The 26,643-nt window shown below is 46.2% G+C and overlaps 1 protein-coding gene across 1 annotated transcript in view; it reads right to left on the minus strand.

Moving 5' to 3' along the window:
• Myo1h (myosin IH) overlaps positions 1 to 26,643 on the minus strand; it is a 73,227-nt gene that overhangs the window by 1,669 nt on the left and 44,915 nt on the right. The window contains exons 10-31 of the mRNA XM_020169985.2: positions 26,399 to 26,518; positions 25,534 to 25,601; positions 24,693 to 24,798; positions 24,332 to 24,412; positions 22,414 to 22,505; positions 20,365 to 20,459; positions 16,617 to 16,663; positions 13,565 to 13,645; positions 12,636 to 12,741; positions 11,739 to 11,856; positions 10,021 to 10,134; positions 8,535 to 8,611; positions 7,257 to 7,325; positions 5,988 to 6,072; positions 5,156 to 5,315; positions 4,187 to 4,270; positions 3,411 to 3,504; positions 3,167 to 3,222; positions 2,210 to 2,345; positions 1,923 to 1,993; positions 1,676 to 1,773; positions 139 to 238 (exon numbers count right to left, since the gene is read on the minus strand). Of these exons, the coding sequence (XP_020025574.2) occupies positions 139 to 238; positions 1,676 to 1,773; positions 1,923 to 1,993; positions 2,210 to 2,345; positions 3,167 to 3,222; positions 3,411 to 3,504; positions 4,187 to 4,270; positions 5,156 to 5,315; positions 5,988 to 6,072; positions 7,257 to 7,325; positions 8,535 to 8,611; positions 10,021 to 10,134; positions 11,739 to 11,856; positions 12,636 to 12,741; positions 13,565 to 13,645; positions 16,617 to 16,663; positions 20,365 to 20,459; positions 22,414 to 22,505; positions 24,332 to 24,412; positions 24,693 to 24,798; positions 25,534 to 25,601; positions 26,399 to 26,518 (2,058 nt within the window). The remainder of the gene's footprint in view (positions 1 to 138; positions 239 to 1,675; positions 1,774 to 1,922; positions 1,994 to 2,209; positions 2,346 to 3,166; positions 3,223 to 3,410; positions 3,505 to 4,186; positions 4,271 to 5,155; positions 5,316 to 5,987; positions 6,073 to 7,256; positions 7,326 to 8,534; positions 8,612 to 10,020; positions 10,135 to 11,738; positions 11,857 to 12,635; positions 12,742 to 13,564; positions 13,646 to 16,616; positions 16,664 to 20,364; positions 20,460 to 22,413; positions 22,506 to 24,331; positions 24,413 to 24,692; positions 24,799 to 25,533; positions 25,602 to 26,398; positions 26,519 to 26,643) is intronic.

A 26,643-nucleotide genomic window follows, 5' to 3' on the forward strand; every position in this document is an offset into this window, starting at 1 on the left:
TTAAATTCATTCTTTTAGTATGAATTTCCTCCTGTATTTCAGATGCAAAATGAGGACTAGAGGGGAAGAAATGAACTCTTTTTAAACCTATATTCTCATCTAAAACTGCTTACCTCCTTCCCTCAAACAGCTACTCACCACTGTTAGCTGTCCATTTTTATCTTTATAAACTTGTTCTTCTGATCCAGAGTCGAAAACTATTGTGCCTTCTTTTCCAGGACTGATATAAAACTGTAAGCTTAAAATGCACAAAATGACCAGTTACCAACTTTCTGTTTTCTTCCCTCAGCCTTTGGTCTGCAAAAGAAATTCACTCAGGACATGCTGTTAGTTTTACAATTGAATTCCTGATTTATAAAAGTGTCTTACTGCACATTTGAGTGATCAAAAGAAGACCATTTCCGTGAGTGGGCAGCTGGGGTGCCTCTGTATTTATCCTCACATCAGCTCAGCCCATCCAGTTCTAAGGGCCAGTGTGACACCCGAGGAATCCACACATATTTATGACTAAAAATCCTTTTTTTCCCCCTGCGGTACTGTGGGTTGAACTCAGGGCCTTCACCTTGAGCCACTCTACCAGCCCTATTTTTGTGAAGGTTTTCGAGATAGGGTCTTGAGGAACTATTTCCCCTGGCTGATTTCAAACCGTGATCCTCCTGATCTCTGCCTCCTGAGTAGCTAGGGTTACAGGTGTGAGCCTCTGGTGCCCAGCCTGGCTAAAAATTCTTACAGTGATCTAACTGTTCCCTCGGATCTCAGCAAAAGAGACAATACTTTACAAAAGTAACCAACTCACTCTCCCTATTCTACCTATGAATTTCCCCCATCAGGTTGTTAAAAAAAAAAAAAAAAAAAAGCAGGAAAAACACGGTTGTCTGTCTCCAGGAGCAGCATGCTCCCATGGGGGCTGTGTGGGTGCATTGCTAAATTGTGGTACATGTTAGGTGTGAGAACGAGAATCACGTGTGGGCATTTGGGCCACACCCCCACACTGGCCAGCCATGCACCTTCTGGCATGCCAGGTAACTTCTGCTCCACTTGCCTCGCCTGGGAAATAGAAAAGGTGGCCACTGTTTCAGAGTCAAGAGAATTAAATAAGGGGATTTGGTTCTGCATGTTAGGTATTTTTCTTTTAAACCCGTTCTCTGATAAATCTGCAGGTAACCTGCAGAGCTATGGCTCCAGGCATGGAAAGCTCTACTAGGCATCCACTGCAAAGGTGTAGCTGTGCCCTGCCTGGGCCTAGGGGTCCACCTTGCTCTGGGTGGCTGGTGACAATGTCTCTCAGGAACAAATGCACCTCCTTTGAAAACTTCGTGTGAAGACTATTAGTTCCTGTGGTCAGTGAGTGAGCACTGACCTCCTCATTTCCCTGGAGTCCAAGGGCAGGTGGGCAGCGGGGGCACTGTTTCATTTTGAAGTACTGGGAGTTGAATCCAGGGCCTTGGGCATGCCAGGCAAGCACTCTGGCACTTGAGTCACAACCCCACCTGCGAAGCGTTGTTATCGGGGAAGGCAAGGGGAAATCCTTGGAGCCTCCCTTCCCTCCTCATTGGAGCCTACTTCGCGGGGAGGAGGCAGGCATGGGCGAAAGACCAACCTTTGCATATCCTCTGTCAATCAGTCTATCAATGCTGAGTTACTTTCAATTCTGAGTGCAGATGAAGCCACCTACCTTCCTTGAACAACATGTACAACATTCTCCTCCTTAACCAGCATGACAAGTTTAGTAACTGCTTCAAATACATGCTCACATTGTAAGATGGCATCCCCCTGGTGAAGAGATGACAGGGTGCTTTCAGTATTAGTGGTTTAAAAGAAAATCACATAATAGCTCCAATACTGAGGTCTCATGGAGCTGGACTTAACATTTCATCAACTTAAGATTCCCCTCTTTCAGCAGACTGATGGCTGTCAATCACCTTTTGCTTGTGGTCCTCTGGGGAAACATGAATGACCAAGATTCCATCACTCAGATTGCTAGTAGAGACACCTTAAAATAGATCCAGAGTTAGGGCCAAGAAGTGAGCAGCTTGACATGAACAGAAAACAGAAGAGAGGAGCCCAGGGACTCCCTGCTGTACCTTTCTTCCTCCCAGCTGGGCCAGGCCAGGGGCTGCTGGGTGTCCTCCCACCCATGTCCCCCATTTGCAGGCTTCTTCCTGGCCGAGTCAACCCTGGGAGCAGTCCTAAGACTGCCTGCTCTTACCTTTGAGTGCTGAGTACTCTATTTTCTGCTTGACTTTGGCAAGTTCTACCACGTAAGCTGCTTTCTGAGTAAGGATGAGTTGCCGTTGCCGCGCCTTAAAGCCTTTCCTGTCATACTTGATGACTGGGACCCCATACTGCAAAGAGGCTAATGTCACCACGAAGGGAGGCTTCCTTGTCACCATGAAGGAAGGGGGCCATTCTGAGTTTGTTGCTGCTCAGAATCTGGTGAAGTTGCTTCAAGCACTCACAGAGACTCAGACATTTTACATAAGCACATTTTCCCCTGTGCCCTGGTTCTGTGTGGAAGATTTTAATTTCCAGTCTACCTTACTGTGTGGCCCTCTGAGGAAACTTAAGACTGACCACCTGCCTCAGAGGTCTGCTCTGAGAAGCTAGCGGAGAGGAAATCACTCTGGACTCACACCCTCAGCCAGAGAGGAATCCGCTCCAGTCACATGGCCTGCTGTTCTCCAGGGAACCAAAAGAACAAGCGGCAGCCACGTACCAAGGTTTGCTGCTGCTACTTGCAGGCCAGGTTGTGTCCTAAAAGCTTCACCCCTCCCTGCACCTCATCCATTCAACCATCCTGTGCTCCACAGCCACACAACATTAAAGGCACCCAGGATCTCCCAGCCGTGATGGCAATACACAGTCCACCCCCTGCCCCTCACCAACATTTGGATGTTTCTGGATGAATCCCTGGGCTCACCTCTCAATTTCATAGAAAAGCAATTGAGGCGGTTTTAGAATAAACAAAAGACCCAAGGAACAGCAACAGGTAGCTGATCGTCATATGTCACCCTATAATCTTAGTTAAGACTCAGAGCAGCAGTTAAGAGCCCTGGCCCACCCAGGTGCTCCCTTGCATTTAAGAGTATTCCAGACACTTGTAGAGAGTGTAGCCCATTCTCAGATATAAGGGCTCTTGTTGGAGGCCAAGGACACGTTTCCTTACCTGGATTTTCTCACTGCCAATTAATTGAAGCACTTTGGGATTAATGTCTCCTTCATCTAGGGAAGGAACCAGAACGCTGTGAGTCATCGCTAAATACCAACCCTATAGAGAAGGCTCAGCTCCCTGCTGGGTTTGTGCTCCTCCATGCTGAGGCCTCAGCTGTCAGGAAGTGTTACAGAGTGGAACATCTTCCCTTGACTGTCGTAGAACTGAAAAGCTGAGTACATAGAGAAAGCGAACTTACCTATCCGACTGTTGGCAAAGGGCTGGTTTAAACTTTGTGCATAGCCTTCTTTCTTTCCCCTGAATATTTCACTTGCAACCACCTTTTGCTGCATCTGGTAATACATAATTAAAAGTGCAAAAATGGTAGCCCTGAGACGGTTGTAAGGAGAGAGGAGCTTAGAGCCATGGTTCTGTATATGCTGTGCTGGATATGCCTTAGGAACCTTGTGGCACTTGGGCAAAGAAGTCAGAACACGTTCCTGCTTTGGCCATATGCCCCCAAAATTATACCGGTAGACACTGAGGTTGACACTTTTGCAGCTCCCCTTACTTGCACAGGCTTCCTGAAAGTGGACTTCTCGGACTTTCAAGAGCAGTTCCTCTCTTCCAGATCAGTGCAGGACAGACTACAGTTCATGGGTCACATGCAGCCAGCCACCCATATTTGTAAGGTTTTATTGAAACATATCTATGGCTGTCTCCCTGCTGCAGAGCAGAGCTCGGTGATTGCAACAGAGGTTATGTGACTTACATAACCTCTAACCCGTCTCAGAAAGCACCTGCAAGTAAGCATCCTCCAGTGGAAAGGAGTCAGCATCTCTTGCAGTGCAGGGGCCATCTGGGTTCTGTTCCCCTGGTAACTGTACAGGGATGCTGACTGTAACAGCAGCTGTCATTCTTTCTCAACTCATCTATAACTCTTGGAACCAGCATGACACTTGACTGGTATGGGAATGGTGGACTGGCCCTCACCCTCTGCACCATCCTCCCATGCCACAGATGCTACATCCCTACCATGGCTTTCCACTCAGCAGTGACCCCACGGCAGTACTTCCGAACCAGGTTCCTGGTGCACATTTTCCTGAGCAGATCTGAAGCCTGTGTGGAGAACACATACTTTTTGATCATCTGCCTCACTCACACTCTATCTTGGGCTGTGGTAGCCAAAACAGAAACTTTTCAAACACAGTGGTATTTAGTTTTAAGTACAGCATGAATATTTTATACTCAAAGTAGCTAGCCTTCCAGGTTGGTACTAGTTTTTCTTTCTTTTTCTTTATTTTCTTGATTTGTTTTGTTTTATACAGGGTCTCACTAGGCAGCCCAGGCTGTCCTTGAACTAACTCATTATCCTCCTGTCTCCACCTCCTGAGTACTGTGATTCCACCACGCCTGGCTTGGTTCTAGCTTTTCAGTATTGCTTAGTTAGTGCTTCTCAAACTCAGAACATGGCTATGAGTTGCCTGAGGGGCTGGTGGTCTGAGATTCCCAGAGACTTTGATGAAGTGGGTCTTGGATGCAGCCCAGAAATCTTAACAGTAACCCTCACTCTATGTCTCAGACACACAGGGTCCTAGACCATCCTGTGAGAAATCTTGTGGCAGTCTCTAAATCCCAGGAAAACTACATCAAAGATGGAAACCAAAAATGCTCTGTCACTGGGTGTGGTGGTGCCCACCTGTAATCCCAGCACGCAGGAGGCTGAGGCAGGAGGATCATGAGTTTGAGGCCAGTCTGGACTACACAGTAAGACCTGTCTCAAAAAAAAAAAAAATGCCCTGTCTAAACAGACCTCCATTGGCTTTATAATTCCAGTAAGGATATCATGAATTCTAAGTTAAATTTCAGAGTGACATCCTCATAAGGAAGTGCTTTGCAAGGCAGCCCTGTGAAGCCAGAGGTAGGCAGCACAAAGAAATACAGGAGACGAATTCGGTCAGTTCCTGGTCACCTGTAACATCAGACTCCCAGACCAGTCCTTACGTTTTCCAAGATGCCAGGAGGCCTCAGCCAGCTCTTGTCCAACACGTCCTTTGGAACGTGATACCGCAGGTTCAGGATGTAATTCCTCCGCACGAACACTATGAACTCCTCATTGTCAGGACAAAGGGGTTTGTAGCGATTGATGAATCCCGTGATGAACCTCGAGGAAAGCGTTTTGTTCGGTTTCTGGTCCACTTCCTCAGACTTGCGTTCTCTCCCCACTCCTTTGATTCAGAGGAGGCCAAAGTGATAGGGGTTCTTTACATGAGCACGTAGGACCAGAGCCAGTAATGCAGCCACAGGCCAAATCTGCCTTAAAGGCAGGATCAAGTTCACCCACACTGCCTTTTGTTTTAACTAACTTGAATTGGTTGCCAATTAAAAAAAAAAAAAGTGAGAGGCTGTACGTAAAGGCCATGCAGCTTTCCTTGAAAATCGAGCCACCTGGCAGCACACCCAGCTCATCTTCACCACAGCAGCCCCCTGGGGCAGAAGAGTTACCACGGACCTACTGAAATGGCCTGAACTTTCTGGTTGGCTGCAGTCTCCACCACGCCCTACTGTCTTATCCCACCTCATGGGACTTGCTCACTTTGCCTGCCCAGCACCAAAAGACACTTGACTTTGTGACTTTGAACTAGGCTAAGAGAAGTCACAAGCACACCTAGTTGTGAACACCAAATTTGGGCACACAGAGCACAGACATGGAGCTTCCCAGCAGCATCCTGAAGGACATGTCTCCTTTCTGCACTAACCCAGAAGTCACAAAAGCTCAACCAAGCCCACGCCTCCTCCCCGCTCTGCATCTAGTAACCTGTCCTCCCTGTCATACCTTCTTATTATCTGCACAGCCCACTTTCTCCTCTTGATCTCCTTCCGAGCCAGGGCTCCACGCCAGTGGGCTTCCAGTTTGGTGGCTGTAAGAGTCCACTGCTGGCATTAGAAGGTGAGCACAATCATAGGGAAATACAAAAGGCTTTTCCAGAAGGATCCATCCACTTAGCACACATCAGGGTGCCCATCAAAGTGCTTTGCTGGTACATGCAGTCAGATACATGTCATCAGGTCATACTTGGGGTGCTCAGAAGGCAACAGAATCAGGGAGGCAGAACAAAGAGTGCCACGGGCAGCATCAGGAAAGCTGGAAGTTATGTGAGGGATTTCCCAGGTCTTTTTCAAGGACAAGAGTGGCATCTGTGATGGCATAGATTAGTCTTACCACCCTGTTTAGTTTCTTTCACCCAACACTTAGTTGTCTACATTTAAAAATTTGGATATATAAATTGGGACACACAAAAATTAGATCCAGGCTTGTCTCCCCATTGTTAAATACTTTTCAGATTTTTTCCTTTTTGGTTATTTGGATTTTTTTAAAATGTCTTTCTGTTCTTCCCTACAGCAGCACTATTACAGACTCAAACAAGCAACTGAAAGTAACCCAAGTTTTCATCAACAGATCTAGACTGTGTGATATACCTATAACTCAGGGGCTGGCACACTATGGCCTGAGGGCTGGCTGCCTATTTATATAAATAAAGTTTTATTGCAACACAGCTATGCCTATTCATTTTCATACTGTCTAAGGCAATTTTTTTGTTTGCTACAGTGGTAGAGTTGAGTAGCTATGATAGAGAACTTATCCACAAGTTTAAAATATTTACTGTCTTGCCAGCCTCAAACATGAGGGAATTTATTGGTTAGCAATGTATCCATATATGGTAAAACTATAAAGAAAAACAAAGGATAAGAAGGGCAAAATTCAACAGAGAGATTACGTCTATGACATGGGGATGGGGACATCACTTGAATGATTTGGGGGACTTCAAGGGTCTTGGGGTGTTTCAAATCTTTAAAAAAAATTCTTTAAATGTGGACAAATAAAACATATCCATGGAACAAATATAGACTACTATGTCAAAATTTCTTGGTCAATAAGGTAAAAATGAGAAGAGACCCTCGAAATGGGCCCGAGGCAACCCTCCCCTCATGTTTTCAAGGATTGGCAGGGGGAGAGAGCTTGTACCTCCAGGTGCCAAATGGAGAGAGGGAAGGCGTCATTCTGGTGGGTGGGCACACTGGCAGGCTTCGGTTCCCCTCTTACCTGCTTGTCTTTTTCTCACATATTCTCTTCTTCCTAGGCAGCCTTTGTATGTGGCTTGGATTCTCGCAACTGGAAATAAAAGTTTTGGTGAATGTGCCTTTTTGGTTGTGACTTCCAGAGTGGGGGACCTCATAAGTGGCCCTCAGAAGCCTGTATTGATGACAGGGAGCCAAGTCAGTATCTCAGAGCTTGGCAGGTTACCTTAGCCCTAACTTCTAAGCATTGTCTAACAAATTTCCCCCGGGGTAAGGAAGAGACTCAGAGGTAAGAGCCCCGTAACAAGTTAGGCCCCAACTAGGAAGGCAGGCAGGCATTGCCAGCAGGTTTTTACCAGTAGGCACCCACACTCAGATGGGGTTGCATGTTAGGTCTGAGGTGACACAGCCACTAAGGAGAGTGAGCCCAGGGCTGAGTGACCACCCTGAAGCTTCTCCATCCTGTCAGTCCCTCCACTCCCTCCAGAAGCCAAGTTCATGTAGGGCTTTGAAGATCACAGCTTCAACATCTCCTGGGAGCTGGGCAGGAATACTGACTTAGCCCTCTGCAGCCTGGCTGGACCAGCATCTGTGGGCACCTGCTGCTGTAGAGGTCAAAAATGAGACCAAGGGTAGGGATTACAAGCCTAGGCCTTGAACCCTCATTCGAACCTGGCTCTGCTTCTTACTTGCTGTGTGGGCTTCTGTGGGTCACCAACATCTCTGTGTCTCCATTTTCCTGAATATAAAGTAGGGATGAGAACGCCTATTTCCTGGGTTTGTTCTGAGAACGAGATGGCATATAAAGGCATACTTGCTGTGCCCTCTGCAGCTGCCCAAGGGTGGACAGTCCTTCCTAGACCAGTTTGCAGTTCCAGAACAAGGCTTCCTGTTATTTTTCCATTCCTTCCCAACCCACTTTTCTCATTTACAACAACACCCTGGTTGCAGGCATTGAAACAAACTACTCTTGCAACATCAGATACTTACACAAGTGAAGTTTTAAAAACCTGAACTGAAGGGGAATGGACTCTTCTGGCTTTCGATCCTACTGTGTACAATAGAGTGCAAACCACAGAACTGAGAGGACACTAGAACTAAGTTTCTGCCTGCATCCACGACTGCCCTCTGAGTGCTTATTTAAGACATGAATTCACATGCAGCTTATCAGAATCCCCTGTCTTCTTCCTGGTTTCCGAAGTGAGTGTTTCTAACAATTATATCAGAATCCACATTTAAGATTTAAACTAAACTTGTTCATTTCTCATTCTGTTGAAATCAGGGCAAAGGAAAAAAATCATACCTAGTTGATGTTTACTAAATTCAAAGGCATCTTCAGTAGCAAACAGAGTTCTGGGGAAACGAATGAATATCTTGGTTCTAGAAGGGAAAAAGAGATGTTTCAATTATTAATTGGTCAGTTATCACCTGTAAGTGGTTGAGTAATGTCCCCAGAAAATTTAGGTCGATTTAAATATCAGAACGTGATCTTTGAAAAGAGGGTCTTTGCAAGTGTGATTCCGGGATAGGTGGAAATGGGGTCATTGCCAATTAGTGTGGGCCCTTGTAAGAGACAGAAAAGTGCATGGGAAGACATAGAGATGGAAACCATGTGAAAACAGTGGCTGGACAAAGTAATGCCACAAGCCAAGGAATGCCAGCAGCTCCGGAGAGGCAAGGAAGGATGGTTCAGAAGCAGCACCTCAATTTTGGACTTCTGGCATAAATAAATTTCTGCTGTGATAATTTTGTTATGTAGCCCTAGGAAATGAAATGAATTCACCATCTTAATTTGAAGTTGCTTCCCGTTATATTTTTGGGCTTTAAAAGAGTGCTAAAGAATTGGGGTCTGAGTTTAAAAGGTGTCTCTAGCCTGCAAAGGTAAGTTACAAGTACTGATGCAGGTTGCCTGCCCCACCCAAACACCCACTTGGGTGAGAAACTTCCCAGGGCGGCCACTAGGGGCAGGAGTGCGTCTGCCCTCAATCCTACTTCCCCTTCCATGATTATGCAATGGAGACAGCACCTCTGACCTTCCGGGGGCCTGCCTCCCCCCAGAAGTGCTGAGCCCAGTTCTCCTCAGGAATCTGGATTGAATAAGTAACTGAGTCTTGGAACAGGGCCCAGAATACAAGCCTAAAGATAGGGGTCAGTAGGACCCCAGAGGCCATGTATAGTGGGAGGTAGGGGTTGGCAGGGAAAGCCCACTGACAGATCCCTAAAGCAAGGAGGCCCTACAGTCTGGAAGTGGATCATCTTTAGGCTTGGGCACCTCCTTGCAACCAAATTAACCCTGGCCAAAATGGTAACAGCACAGGCTCAGGCTACTTTGATTCATCCTACTGAGTTGTGCCTGAAAGCTTTCACCATGTACAAAAGTTCTTTGCAACTCTACTAAGAATGATTCCTGGCAATCTAGAACACCATTTTCTGGGATGCTAAAGCCAATGTCACATCATATAGGTCCTAGGATCTCTAGGAGGTCACTCGTACATTTGGACAACGGACGAATCTATGTACTCAGAGGTGAGATCTACCCTGGCCGCCTCTTCACTTTGCAGGCAGAGGCTCATCCCAGCAGCCCAGGCAGGTGTAGAACCCAGGGCTCCTTTAGAAGTTCATCTCTTCCTTCTAACCTTTGAGAGCTGCATTCAAACTGAGTAGATGGAGGCGTCTGCAGGCAAATCTACGTAAGTTCCTAAAAATGAGGGTGCGGATGAATGCAGACCAGTGCACAAAACGTTCTGATAGCAGGGAAGAGACCATATGGTGGTTTCCTGTTCACTTACTTCCCTAACTTGTACTCTTCGGGTTTGTAGCCGATGTACCTGATCAGTCGTTCTACACCCTCTCCTGGGGGCCCATGCCAGTGTGGCCAGGTGTCTGGGCACAAGGACTTGTACCTGCCAGGAGAGAAGGACATGCAGAACCATCATGGCACCTTACTCTACCTTCTCCCACCACCTTGGAGGTCTACTTAGCTCCCCCGTGGCATCTCAGCCACTTGTCTCATCACACAAATGTCCTTAAATTCAATGACATACACTTGGCAGAAAGAATGGAGAGACTGGTTCAGTGGAGTGGCCAGTTTGCCCTGTCTTCCTAAAACAACGAAGAGTCACTGGGCATTCAACCCCAGTAGCGCTGTTCCACTCCTTGGGGTACACCCAAGAACAATGCAATCCGTGTCCACACAGAAGCCTGCGCACGAATGTTTAGGACAGCATCACTCGTAAGAGCCGAAGCATGGGCGCAGAAGTGTATTCCCGCACAAAAGACCATGCTTGGGAAAGGATGAAGGGTTTTTCCCAAGGTAATTGTGGCTCCATTGTTAACTTAAGAACTGGATTTGAGCATGCACCTCCTTTCTAATTTGCAGCTGCTGTAAAGACAACTGTGACCCCCTTACCTAAAACGAGGGAGCCCTGCCACACTTTCTCCTTGCCCAGACCTGTTTTCCTTCAAGGAATGCAGCCCTGCCTGGCCTCATGTCTCTTGTTATCACCAGCCTCTCCGCTAGAAAGTAAGCTCTGAGGGCAGGGGAGGGGTCTGTCCTGTTCTCTGCTGTCACTGTCCTAAGCTAGGACAGTGTGGCTCAGAGCAGGTGCTCAGGAGTATTACAGGAAGATGGAGGAGCCTTGAAAAGCAGCAGAAGTAGAATAAAGATGTATGACGTTCAGAATCTGTGGACCACAGAAACACCAAATGTGTGTGTTTGGAGTGGGGTGAGCAGTGGCTGTTGCCCCCTGCCTTCCCCAGACACCAGATTTTAAAAAATTGGTAGGATGAGGGTGAATGAATGACACATAATTGATGGCAAAAATGGTGGACAATGGAAGTATGTCCAGAAAAGTAAGGGAAAGGAAGGAAAGGAATGGAAAGAAAAGAAAAAGAAAAAATGACCATTTGACAATACTTGTCTTGAGAGTGTTGCCATTTCAGTAGCAAAAATTCACATACGAAGGAAGTGTTGGCATACAAGCAGTTGTGGGGGTAGAAATTACTTTCACCAAATTCTTAAAACCTTCCTGAATGCAGACAATGTAATCTTGCCGTTCCAGGTAAGGAAAAGAGGTCACAGTTCTAAGAAACCAAGTCTGTGGTTCCAGAGCCTATGCTCTCACCACAACACTATTTGTTGTTATAATTTGCTTTATTTTGTTTTTTGGCGATACAGGGGTTTGAACTCAGGTCTTTGTTTTTTGCTAGGAAAATGACCCAGCACATAACGTCACAAATGGAGTCTGCCCCAGCTGTCAGACCCAAGCAGAGTGTGTGCACTTGGCCTCCCCTGCCTGGACCTCAAGAAGTGAAATGAATAGAAGACAGAAACTGAGTTGGGTTTTTATAGTCTCCCAAATGCTAGTGGTTTTTTGCTTTCATAGCGATTAAGATCTGAGCTGAGTTCCCTGAGGGATGTCACCGTATTTATGATCATATCCCAGAGTCCTGCACGCAGTAGGGATCAACTTTACCAGCTTTGGATCATCAGCAAAGCAAACTGTACCGTTGTAAGAAGTGCTCATACTTCCGCCGGTATGCAAAGCCCGCCCGTCTCACCCGAAGGTGCTCCATTAGCCCCAGGTACTTGATCTGATGTCTTATGAGGAAGTCATCAAACTTGCCTTTGAAGAAACAAGAGAAAAGGACAGTAAAGAGCCCCGGGCTCCATTTCAACCCACACACACCAGACACTGCAAACTGATGGTTGGCGGGCTGAATCTGGCCACAGAAACATTTTGTTAGGCTTTCGTTGTCCTTTTAAGATGGGGAAATTTAGAGGAAAATCTAGACTTCTGTTTTTCTCCTGAAAAATGATGAGCTCTGGCCATCCTGGGCCCAGAGTCCCATGTTGGCAAAAACTGGCTGGAAGTCACTAATGTCATTCCCCTTTTAGACAGGATATGTCTGGCTTTTTTTGCACTATTGGGGATGAACTCAGGGCCTACATCTTGAACCACTCCACCAAGCCCTTTTTTTGTGATGTTTTTTTTTTCAAGATAGGGTCTTCCAAACTATTTGCCTAGGCTGGCTTCGAACCTCGATCCTCCTGATCTCTGCCTCCTGAGTAGCTAGGATTACAGGCGTGCGCCACTGGCACCCGGCTTGCCTGGCTTCTGTAAGCCTCTGGCTGTACAGCTTCCTTGTGAGTCCACAGCAAGAGCTGGCTGGAGAGAAGCCATGCTGTCTCCCTTCACCTCTGACACCTGCCTGGCTCAGCTGCGCTGCTCTGAGCAACTGGCCAAGCTCTTAGCAGTGTTCACTCTGTTTAAAAAGGAAAATGGTGTGCACAAGAACAATGGGTCTGGATAGCTTTTAGGTCTTAACCCTCGGCCATCTTGCTTGTCTCCAGCCTCTTCCCCTGCGCACAGCGATAAGAGCAGCTGATAGATAACTAACTCACTGGGTTCTTTCCTCGCGTTGGGCTTGATGCAGCGGATGTATGAGGGCTCCTTGGAGATGAGAATTTCCAAGAGGCTGCTCAGGCTGTTCTTAAACTGAGTCGCCACCTGTGGAGCGAGAGATTGTGCCCAATAGACATCGTTGCTTCCAGTCCATTGGGGAGATGCCTGATTGGGGCAAAGACACCAGTCCCTTAGACCTAAATGCTTAGGACTGTGTTGGTCTAATTTTTGTTTATTTGTTTTGTTTTTTCTTGTTTTGTGCTCTTGGGGATTGAACCCAAGGGCGTTTGAGCATGCTAGGCAAATGCTCTACCACTGAGTTTCAAAACATTGGTTTTGCCTATTTTTTGTTGTTGCTTTGAGACGGGATCATTCTACACAGCCCGGGCTGACCTTGAACTTGCAATCTTCCTGCTTCAGTGTCCCAAGTGCTGGGATTACAGGAATGAGCTGCCATGCCCAACTTCTGTTTTGTCTGGGAAACGGAGGGTTTGGATGTCCTGACCGGAGGTTGGTCCGGTCAAGCATTAGCTGCGGGGAAGTGTTGTGGCTGAGCCCCGCCCTTCTGCCTTCTCCCCTCCTGACGCCACGCTTCCTTCAGGATCTGTGCACTACCGTAAGTTCTTTATTTGGTGATATTGTCCTCATTCTATTGCACTAGACTGTAAGGCCCCTTGGGGACAGAAGCCTTGGCTGGCTTGTTTTTGCTAAACCCCTGCGCTCAGCACAGAGCCCAACACACAGTAGGTGCTCAAGTGATTGTCTACGAATGAAAGAACTGGTGCAACACTTGGAAAGTATGCATTTCATGGAACCTGTCAGAGAACACTTCCAAAAAGGGAGAGGCTCCTTTTTGAGTAGAGGTCTTGACACCCCTGTGTGAGTTTAGTTCCCTTTCCAAATCTACACACGGATTTTCCCTGCTCACCGTTGGTGGCCTTCTCCGGTTTTCTAGCTCGGTCACCAGGAAGCACTCCCTCAGGATGCTGTTCTTGGAGCTGCACAGCACCTACAAGTGAAGAGATGTGAGCGTCATGACTACCTGCTTGGGAAATTGCTTCAGAACCTTCAGGAAACTCTCAGAAGCACGGGAGAGGTAACAGAGCCACCTGCTTCTTGGGCACCAGAAGCCACTCCTAACTAGGAGAACGTGGGACAAAGCACAAGCAGATGTGGAAGGAGTGGGTGTGGCTCATCGCCAGCAACACACACGTGCACACACACGCACACGTGTACACGTGCACACACATATCCTGGCCTGTGTGACCCCAGAGGGTACTCAGTAAGCTGGGAAGAGAGACTAGGTGGTATGGATGCTAGGTTTTGTATTGTTTGAGCCCCCCTCCCCCCTCGGTCTACATATCTTCAAAATAATCTGTATTATCAAAAAGTCCTTCATTAAAAAAAAATAATTCTGAGACAGATCAGAGGGACCCAACGCTCCCAAACAGTACCTGGCTATGGGTTAAGCACTGTTAAGAACTGTTGATTCCAGTATTGGTTTTCTCTTTAAACGAGCCATGCTGTTAGGAATGAACCACTCTGTCCCTTGGTGGAAGCTGTCAGTCAGGATTCAGCTGTGACACCAATCAAGCAGCTCCTTTGATGACTTTGGGATTGCCATCATGGCAGTCACATTGCTTTACATACTCCAAGGCCACTCCTGACAGCTGGCACCACCTCCAGGACTGACTGTAGCCACAACCGGCCTTGGTGACTCCTCGGTCACACTCCCCTCCCCCTGAAGCAACCTACAAGACCCTATGCTACCCGCAGCTGCTCTGTGCAGTAGCAGCCCTTAGCAAGGTCAGGGAGGAGAAGCTCCTGGCCTACTGACTCAGCAAAAAGCTTGTGATTGACACAAAGGAGTCAAGGAACCTAGTCTAGGCTTGTGACTGGTGCATATCTGAGCCCTGTGACTGGTCAAACTAGAAATCCGGCACAGGTCAGACTGTGATTGCTGGAATTAGAGCTGGGCGCACCATGCCACACAGGTTGGTGTTTACTCTTTCCCCGTCACTCTGGGAGGTTTTTCTCTGGTACACTTCCTCCCCTTGGGCTACAACAAAGCCCCAGCAAAGGCTTCTTCCAGAAAGGTCTATGACTGCTTGCTTGTGGTCTTTATCACAGGTAGAGCGGACTGAGCTGGTAACACTAAAATCAGATGAAAAGCTGGGGTTCCAGCATTAGAAGGTGGCTGCGAGTGACACTGTCCACTCTGGATCACTCAGCAGCTCGGAAGCCACTGAAGAATTCCAGAGAATGGTCAGGAGCATAGACTGTGGAGACTATGAAGGACTAAGAAGGTGAAAGACTGCACACTATGGAAGGCAAAGAGGTTACCAAGAGCTGGGATAATGAACCCCAGTCGCTGGAAGAGTTCCAGAGAGCTGCCAAGGGTTAAGAGCTGAGGATCTCAACAGCCCAAAGCCCAGGGGCTGTGACCCTGGGGGCCGGGTGCAGGCCTCTGCTTTTAAAGGCTTGGAGCTTGCTCCAGCTGTAGGCCTGAGCACATACAGCAAAAAGTCTAGTTTTTAAAGCCTGTAGTTACCAGAATTAGAAGTCTCTGAGTTTGAAAGTCCACCCCGTGAGCCTCTGGCATTCAAGAACTCAGCGCTGCCATTATGAAAACAGCTGCTACTTGCCTATTTGCCATTTCTCTCAAACACTGTGAAAGGACTCTCAGCCAGCTGTTTGTGACAAAGGTATATCAAAAGCTTTAATCTCCTGTATCCATCCATACAATGGCCTAATACTCAACCTTAAAAAAGTAAATCCTGACACATGCTACAACTGAGCCAGTCACAAAAAGACAAAGAGTATTTGCTTCTGCTTACATGAGGTCCCTAGAGTAGTCAAATTTATGGAGAAGAAAGAAGAATGGTGGGTTGTTAGGGGTTGAGAAGTGGTGGTTGAATGAATATTTGATTTTGCAGGATGAAAAGAGATATGGAGGTTAATTATACAACAATGTGACTATACCTAAGATTACTAAACTATAAACTTTCAATGATTAAAATGGTAAATTTTGTGGTATGCATGTTTCACAATTACAACTTAAAAATGTGAGGGCTGGAGGTATGGCTGAAGCAGTAGAGCACCTGCCTAGCAAGCGTGAAGCCCTGAATTCAAACCCCAGTACTGCCAAAGAAAAACATTTTTTTTCATTTAATCCATCCCAGTTTTTAAGTAGTGACACAGAAGAGTAATTTGCTGGTAGAAAAGAAAAAATGAGAAGTAATCCATCAGAGAGTGCAGGAACTTGAGCCTTGGTTGGGGAGGTGAGAGAGTCAAAGATGGTCCCCATGGGATGCCCGTTCCATGGACTGGTTTGTGAAGTGGCCCCATCTCTGTGGGCCATGATGGCAGCCAGGCGCTCCCTCTCCTGCCATTCACAGTGACTCCCTGAGGAGGGCATCATGGGATCCACCTCATCAGTGGGGATGTGTGCCAGGAAGCCCCAGCTAGGGAGGGATCGGTAGGGACTCAGATCCACAGACAAGCCACCAGATACAGAGATTCAAAGTCAGGAATCACCGATCTGCTCCTAACCCACAGAGGTCGGGATAGGTGGTCCCAGAAGTGGCAAAGGGAGCTGAGGAAGGTTCCCAAAACACTCTTGTGACTAACTTGTTGCTCAGTCACTCTGAAAACGTCACCAATGGATGATTTCTTGTGTATCTATTTATTCTGCACATCCCACCCACCACTTATGCAAACACCACCAGAACAAGGAACTCTTGTCTTGCTCCCTGCTGAGCCTCCAGAGCTGGCACACAGAGGGGCACCTCACACACTTGAACCAGTTGGTTAAGTGAAGAATTTGTACAACTGAACTTGAATGTTCTGGTCATGACATGCTAGAGTCCTAGCATAATACATGGGCGAGAAAGATCCAGAAGACCTTTGGTCCAAATCCTGTGTGTCACAGAGATATTTCAGAACCATCAGAAACACATTGGGTTAAGTTTCAGACTTACTTCTTTCAGGTGTCTGTAAAGGAGATCATTGTTTTTTTCCAAGAATCCTGTAAAAAAAATTCCGAATCAATGGCTTTGTGTAAAAAATGCAATTCTACCCCAACTGACTGCAAAGAGACATCCCCAAGATTCTCTCTCAGGATCAGATCAGAGTTTCAGGACCAGATTATTCTTTGTGGTGGTGGCTGTTCTCTGACGTCTACTCACACTACATTCATAGTAGCATCTTCCCAGTTACAAAACCAAATATAACGCTTGACATTGCCAGATAGCCTGGGGACATAATTCCTGGTTGAGAACCAGGTCCTTAGAAGTAAATTATGGCATCCATGCTATCCTCTAAGCTCTCATAAACTATCATGAAATTGTACAGCATTTATTTATCCATATTTTTGAGACAGTGTCTCGCTGTGTAGTCCAGGCTGGCCTCAAACATTCCATCCTCCTGCCTCTTCTACTGAGTGCTGGGATTACAGGTGTGTATCACCACACCTGGCCTCAGTGTATAATACTATGTATTGTACACACATTCTAGTCTAGTAGCAGACATAGACATATAAAGATTCCATAGAAACAATGAAGGGCTGTGAGCCTCAAGGGTAGCCAGCAGAGACCGTGTGAATGGATGAGAAGTGCAAACCCGAGCCCTTTTAAAGTGTCTTTTTTTTTTTTTTTTTTTTTTGCAGTGCTGGGGTTTGAACTCAGCCCTTTTATGTTATGGGTATTTTCAAGATAGGATCTCAAGACTACTTGCCCAGGCTGGCTTCAAACCACCATCCTCCTGATCTCTGCCTCTTAAGTAGCTAGGATTATAGGCAAGAGCCACTGGTGCCGGGCTCCACCAGTGTCTTTTTTCAGGGAGCTCTGACTTGAAACATGGCTTACAAGTATCCACACAAAACTCATTCATTAATTTAGTAACCAGATAGCACAAATCAAAGCAGTAAATATGACATGCATCAAAAAAGAGACATAAGCATGTCTAACACGTAACCTTTATAGGCGACAATTTTGAGTTATAAAAACTAGCATTTTTTACTCTGGTAAAATATACATAACATAGGGCGGGGGCAATGGCTCAAGTGATACAGCACCTGCATAGCAAGTGAGAGACCTGGTTCAAACCCCAATAAACACACACACACAACATAAAACTTACTCTTTCAACCATCTGTAAGTGTACAGTTCAGTGGCTCAAGTACAACCACACTGTTGTACAACCATCTCCAGAACTTTTTAAACACCCCATTCTAAAACTTTATCCCCATGAAATAACCACATTCCCTCCTCTCCCGCCTCTGCCACCACCACTCTCTTTTCTGTCCCTGTGAATTTGGCCACTCTAGATGTCTCATGTAAGTGGAATCATACAAAAGCTGTCTTTTATGGCTGGTTTCTTTCCCTTTCAGCATGATGTCAAGTTCATCCATGTTGTAGCATGGACCACCAGACTCTCCTTCCTTTTTTTTTTTTTTCCAGTGGGGTTGGGGTTTGAACTCAGGGCTTCGAGTTTGCAAACCAGGCAATCTACCATTTGAACCACACCTCCAATCCATTTTATTGTTTATTTTGGAAATGGGGTCTCTCAAACTATTTGCCTGACAAAGCTACGAACCACAATCTACCAATGTCAGTCTCTCAAGTTGCTAGGATTGCAGGTATGGGCCACTGGCACCAGCTCTCAAACTAACTTTTGATAGAACCTTTAACTCAGCAAAGCTCCTTATGGGAATTTACCCTACGGATATGATGTGCAAAAATGAGCCACCTGAAATATACAAAAACGCCAAGTGCAGTAGCATTTATAAGAGAAGTTGGGAGTAAGCAGTGTCCATGAAAAAAAAGGCCAGCACACAGCCCTACAACCAGATCTGTTCTACCTAGAAGGTGGATGCAGGTTGAAGGGAAAAGGCTTGGGTTTGAACCCAAGCTTTGCCACTTACTGGCTGTGTAACTTTGGGAAAGTTACTTAACTGCTCTGAGCTCAATGTCCTTATAGATTAAAAGGGAGATAATGTTCCCCACCTAGAATGTGGAACGGTGCCTGGCCCACAGTAAGTACACAGTGAGCATCAATTAGAATCCAAACGATCGCCAATAGTTATTAAGCAAAAACGTGAAATACACAGCACAAAACAGATCTTTGCGTTATTCAAGAGCGTGTGTCCCAACCTTTATTGGTATGTGCAAAAAACATTTCTATCTTTCTGGCAGCGAACACAAGATACTATTGATTCTTGTCGTTACTCCAGGGACAAACTAGGACTAAGGGGACTATCAGTTTTCTTTCTGTACTTTTCTGTGTGGTTGGCAATTTCTAGCGGTTCATGTGCTACTTTTATTCTTTGTAAACAAAATCAAAAGATTATCCACACACAGAGATCCATTTTATTCTTAAAAATTGTTCTTTGTGCCACTTTGCATTTAAAGAGAAAAACTTAACATTTTATTACTTTTTAAAGATTTTTAGCAATAAGCTTATAGTGAAAATAATTTTAAACCAAGTAAAAGTGACAAATCAAAGTTAAAGTGGACTTCATCAAACTAAAACCTTTTGTGCTTTAAATGATCCCATCAGTAAAGTGAAAAGACAACTGAAGAATTGGAGAAAATATTGGCAAGTCATACATTCTAGTATCCAGAATATACAAACAACTCTGACAACTCAATAATAAAAGAAAGCACTTTTTAAATGGGTAAAGAGTCTCAACAAGCATTCCCCCATGGAAGATATATAAATGAAAAGACGTTGGATCTCACCAGTCCTCAGGGAAATACAAAACAAGACCGCAAAGAGACAGTGTCACATCCACTAGACTGACTATATTAAGAGGATAATTTTAGGGTTGGTGGAGTGGCTCAAGTGGTAGAGCACCTGTCTAGCAAGCACCACCAAAAAAAAAAAAAAGAAGGAGAAAATAATTTTAGGTGTTGTTAAGGATGCAAAAAATTAACAGCCATGGAAACCAGTCTGGAAGTTCCTCAAAATGTTAAGCATAGAGTTCTGTAAGACCTGCATCCCACTCCTAGCTACATAGCCAAGAAAAAAGAAAACACTAAAACTTCTACAGGAAGCATTTATCACAATAGCTAAAAAGGTATCAGCAACCTAAATGCTGAACTGATGAATGGATAAAGAAAAGTTGTCTTTCCATAGGGTGCAATATTATTTGACAATGAAAATGAATGACCTTATGGATGAACGTTGAAACCAGCTAAGAGAAAGAAGCCAGACTCCCAAAGACCGCATCTTGTACAATTCATTTATAGAGCGTGCCCAGAATGGGCACAAGTATGGAGACTGAAAGGCTGGGGCTGTGGGAATGGAACAGAGGGTGTGGGAAGTGAGGAATGACTGCCAGCAAATGCAGGGTTTCTTTAGGGGTTAAAATTCTAAAATTGTTGATGGTCGCACAACACTGCGAACATACTAAAAACCATTGAATTGTACACTTCAGTGGATGCATTTCTTTTTTATTTTTGTGGTACTGGGGTTTGAACTCAGGCCCAGAGCCTCACGCTTGCTAGGCAGGCAATCTTACCTCTTCAGCCACTTCACCAGCCCCTTTAATTTCTTTCTAAAATTTTGGTGGAATATGGACTATATCTCAATAAAGTGGTTATATATAAAAGTAGTAAATCAAGAAACTGGAAGGACCTTCGAGATGGCTCTGCTGAGTGCAAGGCGTTTCCTCGGGGGACTCGATGGGCGCTGCATGGCGGGGACCCACGCCCCACAGCCACTCACCCTTGGTGCAGTAGGTGACCTCTCCCGCGTAGTGGAGGAGCCGGAACTCCATCCAGCCAATCCTCCTTCTGCCCTTGGGGCCAGCCAGCTTCCGGCTGCAAGACAAGAAAGGAGGTGACCAGAGTCTCCTCCCTCCTGCCCAGGCTCCTCGCCGCCTAATGTCGCTGGAGATCAAGGTCCCTCTCCTGAGACCTGAGCAGACCGAGGAGACGCGTGCACTTTAGAAATGAAATCCCTGCTGTGTGTCCCAGTGAGACCTCAGGAACCTTACACGTGTGCACAGATGGAAGTCTCAGATTCGGGGTTCACAAACGCCTAAGAACCTGTCCGATATCTATAACGTGCTATAATCTATATTGACAGCACACACACCCCAAGCTTGCAGCTCCATGAGTATCCGAGACGGAGGGGCCGGTGCAACCAGCACCCAGACCAAGAAGCCTAATGCCGCCAGCGCCCAGCACGTGGATCTGAGCCACGCCCACCCCGGGCCACGCCCACTCGCCCGGACCCCCCCGCCCACTCACTCGGAGCCCCGCCCGCTCGGTTGAGTCACGCCCGCCAGGACCACGCCCACCCACGTGGGCCCCGCCCAGTCTCAGCCCAGCATCTCACCGCATAAGTGAGTTTCACGTGATTATACTTTACACACGTGGCTTCTCTTGGTCACGTGCTGCGTGCTTGCCCGCGTCACTGCAAGTAGTTAGGTTCTTTGGTAGGCCTGGGTTACTATTCCATTTGCCAATACAGCACAGCCTATTTTCCATTTTGCTTTATTAGCAATTCCATTTACTTAAGTATTCTACAACAGGCCTCATAAAGCCACTTCCATTTCCTGAGACTTCACTGCAGCCACAAATTTTACTAGGCAATTTCTGTAGACATTTACGATGCTGTATGGTAGTGAATACATGTTTTTTGCTTTTGGTGTTACTGGGGATTGAACCCAGGGCCTTAAGTTTGGTAGGCATGTGCTCCACCACTTGAGCCATACCCTCAGCCCAGGTAGCTACATTAATATCCCCACCTCCTGGAAGGGAAAACTGAAATGGGGGGGGACTAGTTGCTTGCTAAAGTCAGGTGTGCAGAAAGTGGCCAAACTGGGATTGAAAAGCAGGTGTTTTTTCCCTAGTGCTAGAGATGAACCCAGGTCTTGTGTATGGCAAGACCAGTGAGTCACATTCCCACCCTCTAAAGCAGTCTTTATGATGCAGAGCATATGGGCTTTTGTTTGTTTAATTTTGGTGCTGGGGATAAACCCAGGGCCTCCGCAGACTAAGCACCTGTTCCACCACTGAGCTGCACCCAAGTCCAGAACGTATTCTCCAGCTCTCTCTTCCTTGTCTTAAAGACTAGCTTAAATTTCTAATTTCTCTTCTGGGATGTTGTAAGTGCTTTATTCATGATCAGCATGGTGTTATATGGGTATTGTTGGAAATGTGGGCCCCAAAAGTCACCACGTGGAGAGGAGTGATCTGGCCAAGAGATTCTTTATTGCCGGGTGGGAGAGGGAGAGAGCAGAGAGAAAGAGAGCCAAGAGAGAGAAGCAGGAAGGGCAGGGGCTTAAATACCCCTCAGTGGGACTCAGCATGATCTGATTGGTTGGGATCTTATGGTTCATGCTGATTGGAGGTTGGGGCAGAAGGAGGGTTCAAGCTAGAATTGAGGCAGGACCGTGACCCTGGAAACGGAAGCTTAAGGGTGCAGTAAGAACCGAAACCTATCTGTGCCATTATTGCCAACAGGTATATAATATAAAAATTCACTTGGTTGTATATTTCACTTATTACTATATACTTTATATCTAAATTTTTAAGCGACATTATTTCATGCATGATTATCGAATAAAGCAGAATACAAAATCTTTTTAAAAATTCCACTTGGAATCCACTTGAGTGTGATTTCTATTAACAAGATGTATGAAATGGTGTGTCACAGTAATATTTTTATGTATGAAGAAGTAGCTGTACTCTCGAGGTACCTATCAGAGCGCGTGGGACACCCTGGTCCTCCTGCACACAGTCCCCAGCCAGCCAGGGGAGCACTTACGTTTGGAAGTGTGCGTGGTTGCCCACTTTCTCCTCCAGTTTCTCCAGGAAGCTGAAGTCTGTAGCAGGACCTGGACGGATACACTCTTCATCCTTCAAAAGAAAAAGGAGAAGCTGTGTCCATCAATTCCAAGTTTAAGTGTTTTCACCAGCCATGGCAGGGTCCTGTGGAGTGAAACACCGCCATCTCCCACAGGCACGGGAGAACCTGCTGGAAGCGATGGGTTGCACCTCACATGTTCTCAGCTTCTCAACTTGCTGAGGAAACCAGGACCCTAGAGAGACTGGAAATTCCATGAGAAGTTGATTCTTGGGGCATCTGATCCATATTTTTGAGGTCTTTCTGAGGACTCCCCCATGTTGTCATGGCTGTTGTCTGAACATTCCACCTCATTTTCTCCAACTGGTACTGGGGTTTGAACTCAGGGCCTCAGGATTGCTAGGAGGCACTCTACCACTTGAGCCACTGTGCCAGCCCTGTCTCCCACTCATCATCACACCATGAACAACCTGTGGAAAGGTCATCAGAGTAGGAGCAATGCCCTCATGGAAAGGAAACGTGGGACTAGTTGAGTTTAACCTGGGGTATTTCTCAGGCTTGTCTAGTTCCTGTATTTGCTCCTGGACATGTAACTGACCAGCTTTAAAGGAGCTTCTATTAAAACAATAGCAGAACTTTATGTGAAGTGCATTTCTAGGCTTTCGGATTCCGTGTGGAAACTGGAGGAGGTGAGAGTGATGATCCCAAATGACAAGCAGGACAAAGAAATAATTTCTCCTTTGCCTTGAAAATGTATTTTAAAACTGATGCTTGAATTTGACCATTTGTTGAATTCAAGGACTTTGATATTTTCTCCTAAGTTGGAATAGTTCCAAACCAGCCCATTGCAAGGATTCTCAACTCAAAGCAAAGCTTTTCTGTATGCTTCCTGCTCTGACCTAAGCATGAAAGCAGCCCTTCTCCAATTGTTAACTGTATTCCAACTTCACTTTCTGTTACTATAACAAAACCTCTGAGGCTGAACACTTTATATATTAAAAGGGTTCATTTGGCTCACAGCTGTGAAGATCCAAGGGCCTGATGCCAACCTCTGCTCTGCTCTAGTAAGGGCTCAGGGTGGACAGCATCACAATGACACTCCTGTCATGCACTCCTGCATGGCAAGACAGGAAGCCAGAGAGACTGGGGAAGGGCTACGCCTGTTGTTCTATAACAGTCCTCCTGCAAGAAGTAACAAGGATCCTGTAAGACCTACGTCAACTCTCTCTGAGAAGAGCACCCTGAGTGGTCTAATATTTACCTCTGGGCTCCCCCACCTCCCAGCATCACCACCCTGAGGTCCACGCTCACATCTCCTTGCAGACACACTCAAACCATATCAAAACCATACCAGCTGCCAAACACTTGCCTAAACTGAGTCTCCAGTTCTCTGTCTCTGGGAATGTATGTGCCTGCCTTTGTTCCTAAGGCCTCTCCTTGCTGTCTCCCGATGGGCTGTAATTTAGGCCTGAGAATGTGAAGGACAGGAAAAGGCAGCACAGCTCCCAGCAAGCCCAGCAGGGAAGCTCAGGTTGTGTCTTCAGTTCCCTCGAGGGGTCCGTGCTCCAGCCCCTCCCTTTATAGCAATAAACTCAGGGGCTTGAACTCAGGGCCTCACATTTGCTACAGAAGTACTCTCTCTCTTGAGCCACATCCCCCATTCTTTTTTTGCTTCTCATTTGTTTTCCAATAGAGTCCTTTGCTTTTCATGCTTTTGTCTGGACTGGCCTCAGACCTCGATCTTCCTATCTCCACCTTCTGAGTAGCTGAGATTATAGGTAAGCACCACCATCCCCAGTCTGCTCTCCACCCTTTCGAAGCCTGGGGAAAAGTTCTTCCACATGCTGCAAACGCCATGGTTCATGATTCATTTTCTCACCAGAATGGATATGATTCCTTTGTGTCTCTCCTCTACCAAATCACAGATGATCTTGTTGTTGAAGTACTGAATTGGCTCCCACTAAAATGACAAAGAGGAAAGAATTCTCCAAGAGGTATTTCAATGAGCGTAATCTACCTTGGTTTTAAAATTTCTACAGAAATTTTTCTCAAAATCTGATTTTGCTGTTCAACCTTAAAAAATAATATTTTTCTGCATAACATAATGATTTCCCAGGAAATAATCAGAGAAGTAAAAAGTAACTCTTAGACCAAATCAAGCCAAGTCTCCAATGAGATAACCTTGTTCTGGTGAATATCTTCACCTAGAAGTCCAAGCAGGAGCGCATCGCACCCTTTACCTGGATGCCTTCCGCCTCGTACTCTGCCTGTTCGGCTTGCAGAGTCCGCTCTGTCAGCAGCTGCTGGAGCTTCTCATTGCAGTAATTTATGCAGAACTGTTCAAAGCTAGAGATGCCCGGAATGGAAGTGGCTGAGTTACGCAAATTGGCCAATATTTTTAAAGAACTGTATTTACTTATTTTATGTTTGAGGCAGGGTCACTATGTAACCCAGGTTGGATGATCCTCTGCCTCCCGAGTGCTGGGGTGACATGTGTCAGCCACCACATGCATCTGTATTTTTTGGCAGTACTGGAGTTTGAACTCAGGACCTCATACTTGCTAGCTAAGATCTCTACCGCCCAAGTCACACTTCCAGTCCTTTTTGCTTTAATCATTTTTCAGATGAGGTTTTGGACTTTTTGTTCAGGTCTGCCTCAGACATCAATCCTCCTACCTACGCCTCCCATGTGGCTGGGATTACAGAAGTGTACCACCACATCCAGCTTACTTGCTGAGGTGGGGGAATCTCACTAACTTTTTGTTCTCAAACTGCAATCCTTCTGAAATCTTGCCTCCCACATAGTTGAGATTTACAGCCATGCACCACCGTGCCTGGCTTGTATTTACTTATTTTTAAGTGTATTTTTAATAAGGAAAAAGCAAAATCTCTATTAATAAGACAATTTACTAAACCAACTGCAAGAGTCATATCTTTTACTTCTAGATCAGCCTGTGAATTAGGGCTGCAGAAATTCTAGGGACAGGAAAATCAATTCCAATATTGTTAAAGATGACTTAAACCTCGACTAAACCATGGCGAGGGGTGAACGCCAGGTAGCAAGACAACAGCAAAACTCACCCATTCTTGTCGAAGACTTCAAAACCATATATATCCAGCAGTCCAATCCCAGTTTTTTGGGTGAAATCCTGGTCAAATAACATGCAGCATTAGTGGTCAGTTGAGGTTTGGATGGTTTAAGTCTGCCATGGGAGACTTACCCCCCCACTGGGAGGTAGCAGAGTTTGGAGCTGGGGCTTCTGGGTGGTGATTAGTGGGGGGCCCCCATGACTGAATCCCTTGTGGTTTTATCAGAAGATGGAGAGAGACCAGAAGACACTCCTCCCTGCCTCATGCCCTGTGTCACACCAGGACTCCACTAGCAAGAAGGTCATCACCAGATGTGGACCCCTAAACCTCCAGAACTGTGAGCTAGATAAACCTCCTTTCCTTATAAAGTTACCCCGCTTTGGTCAGGCACCAGCAGCTCACGCCTGTAATCCTAGCTACTCAGGAGGCAGAGATCAGGAGGATCGTGGTTCGAAGCCAGCTAGGCAAATACTTCTCAAGACAATATCTCAAAAAAAACAATCACAGAAAAGGGTTGGTGGAGTGGCTCAAGTGGTAGAGCGCCTGCCTAGTAAGCATGAGGCCCTGAGTTCAAACCCCAGTGTATGTATATATTACTGTTAAAAGTTTCTGTGTCCACCCGAGCCACCTGGCATTCCACAAGTGCTGTGCATACCACACTTTGGGCCACGCTGCAAAAACCAGCTGGTGTACATTCCTGGAAGCTGGTGTATGTGACACATTGGAAGGTAGATGTGAAAAGACCCTACTCCTGCCTGCGAGGCGTCCACAGTCCAGTTTCACAAATTCTTTAAATGAGCTATGCCAATTATAAGTCATTACCACTTTAGTGAGAGCAAGCCATGTGTGGACCAACCTTGTTAACTAAGGAGGAGTTGATTTTGTTCACCAGCCAGGTAAATGTTCGTCCGTACATAGCCTTGGCCATTGCATCCCTAGCGTAGACAGAGAGTGCTACGGTCAGCGGGCATATCACCTGGAAAGAACGACAAGGTGCATTGTTACAGGTGGGAAGAAAGTTACCCAAGTTTTCCAACCAGTCTGGGGGACCATGACAAAGACATACAGTCCCTTAGTGGGTTCACAGTTCAGTGGAGGGGG

Source organism: Castor canadensis, chromosome 18, assembly GCF_047511655.1.
Source record: "Castor canadensis chromosome 18, mCasCan1.hap1v2, whole genome shotgun sequence".
Lineage (NCBI taxonomy): Eukaryota > Metazoa > Chordata > Mammalia > Rodentia > Castoridae > Castor > Castor canadensis.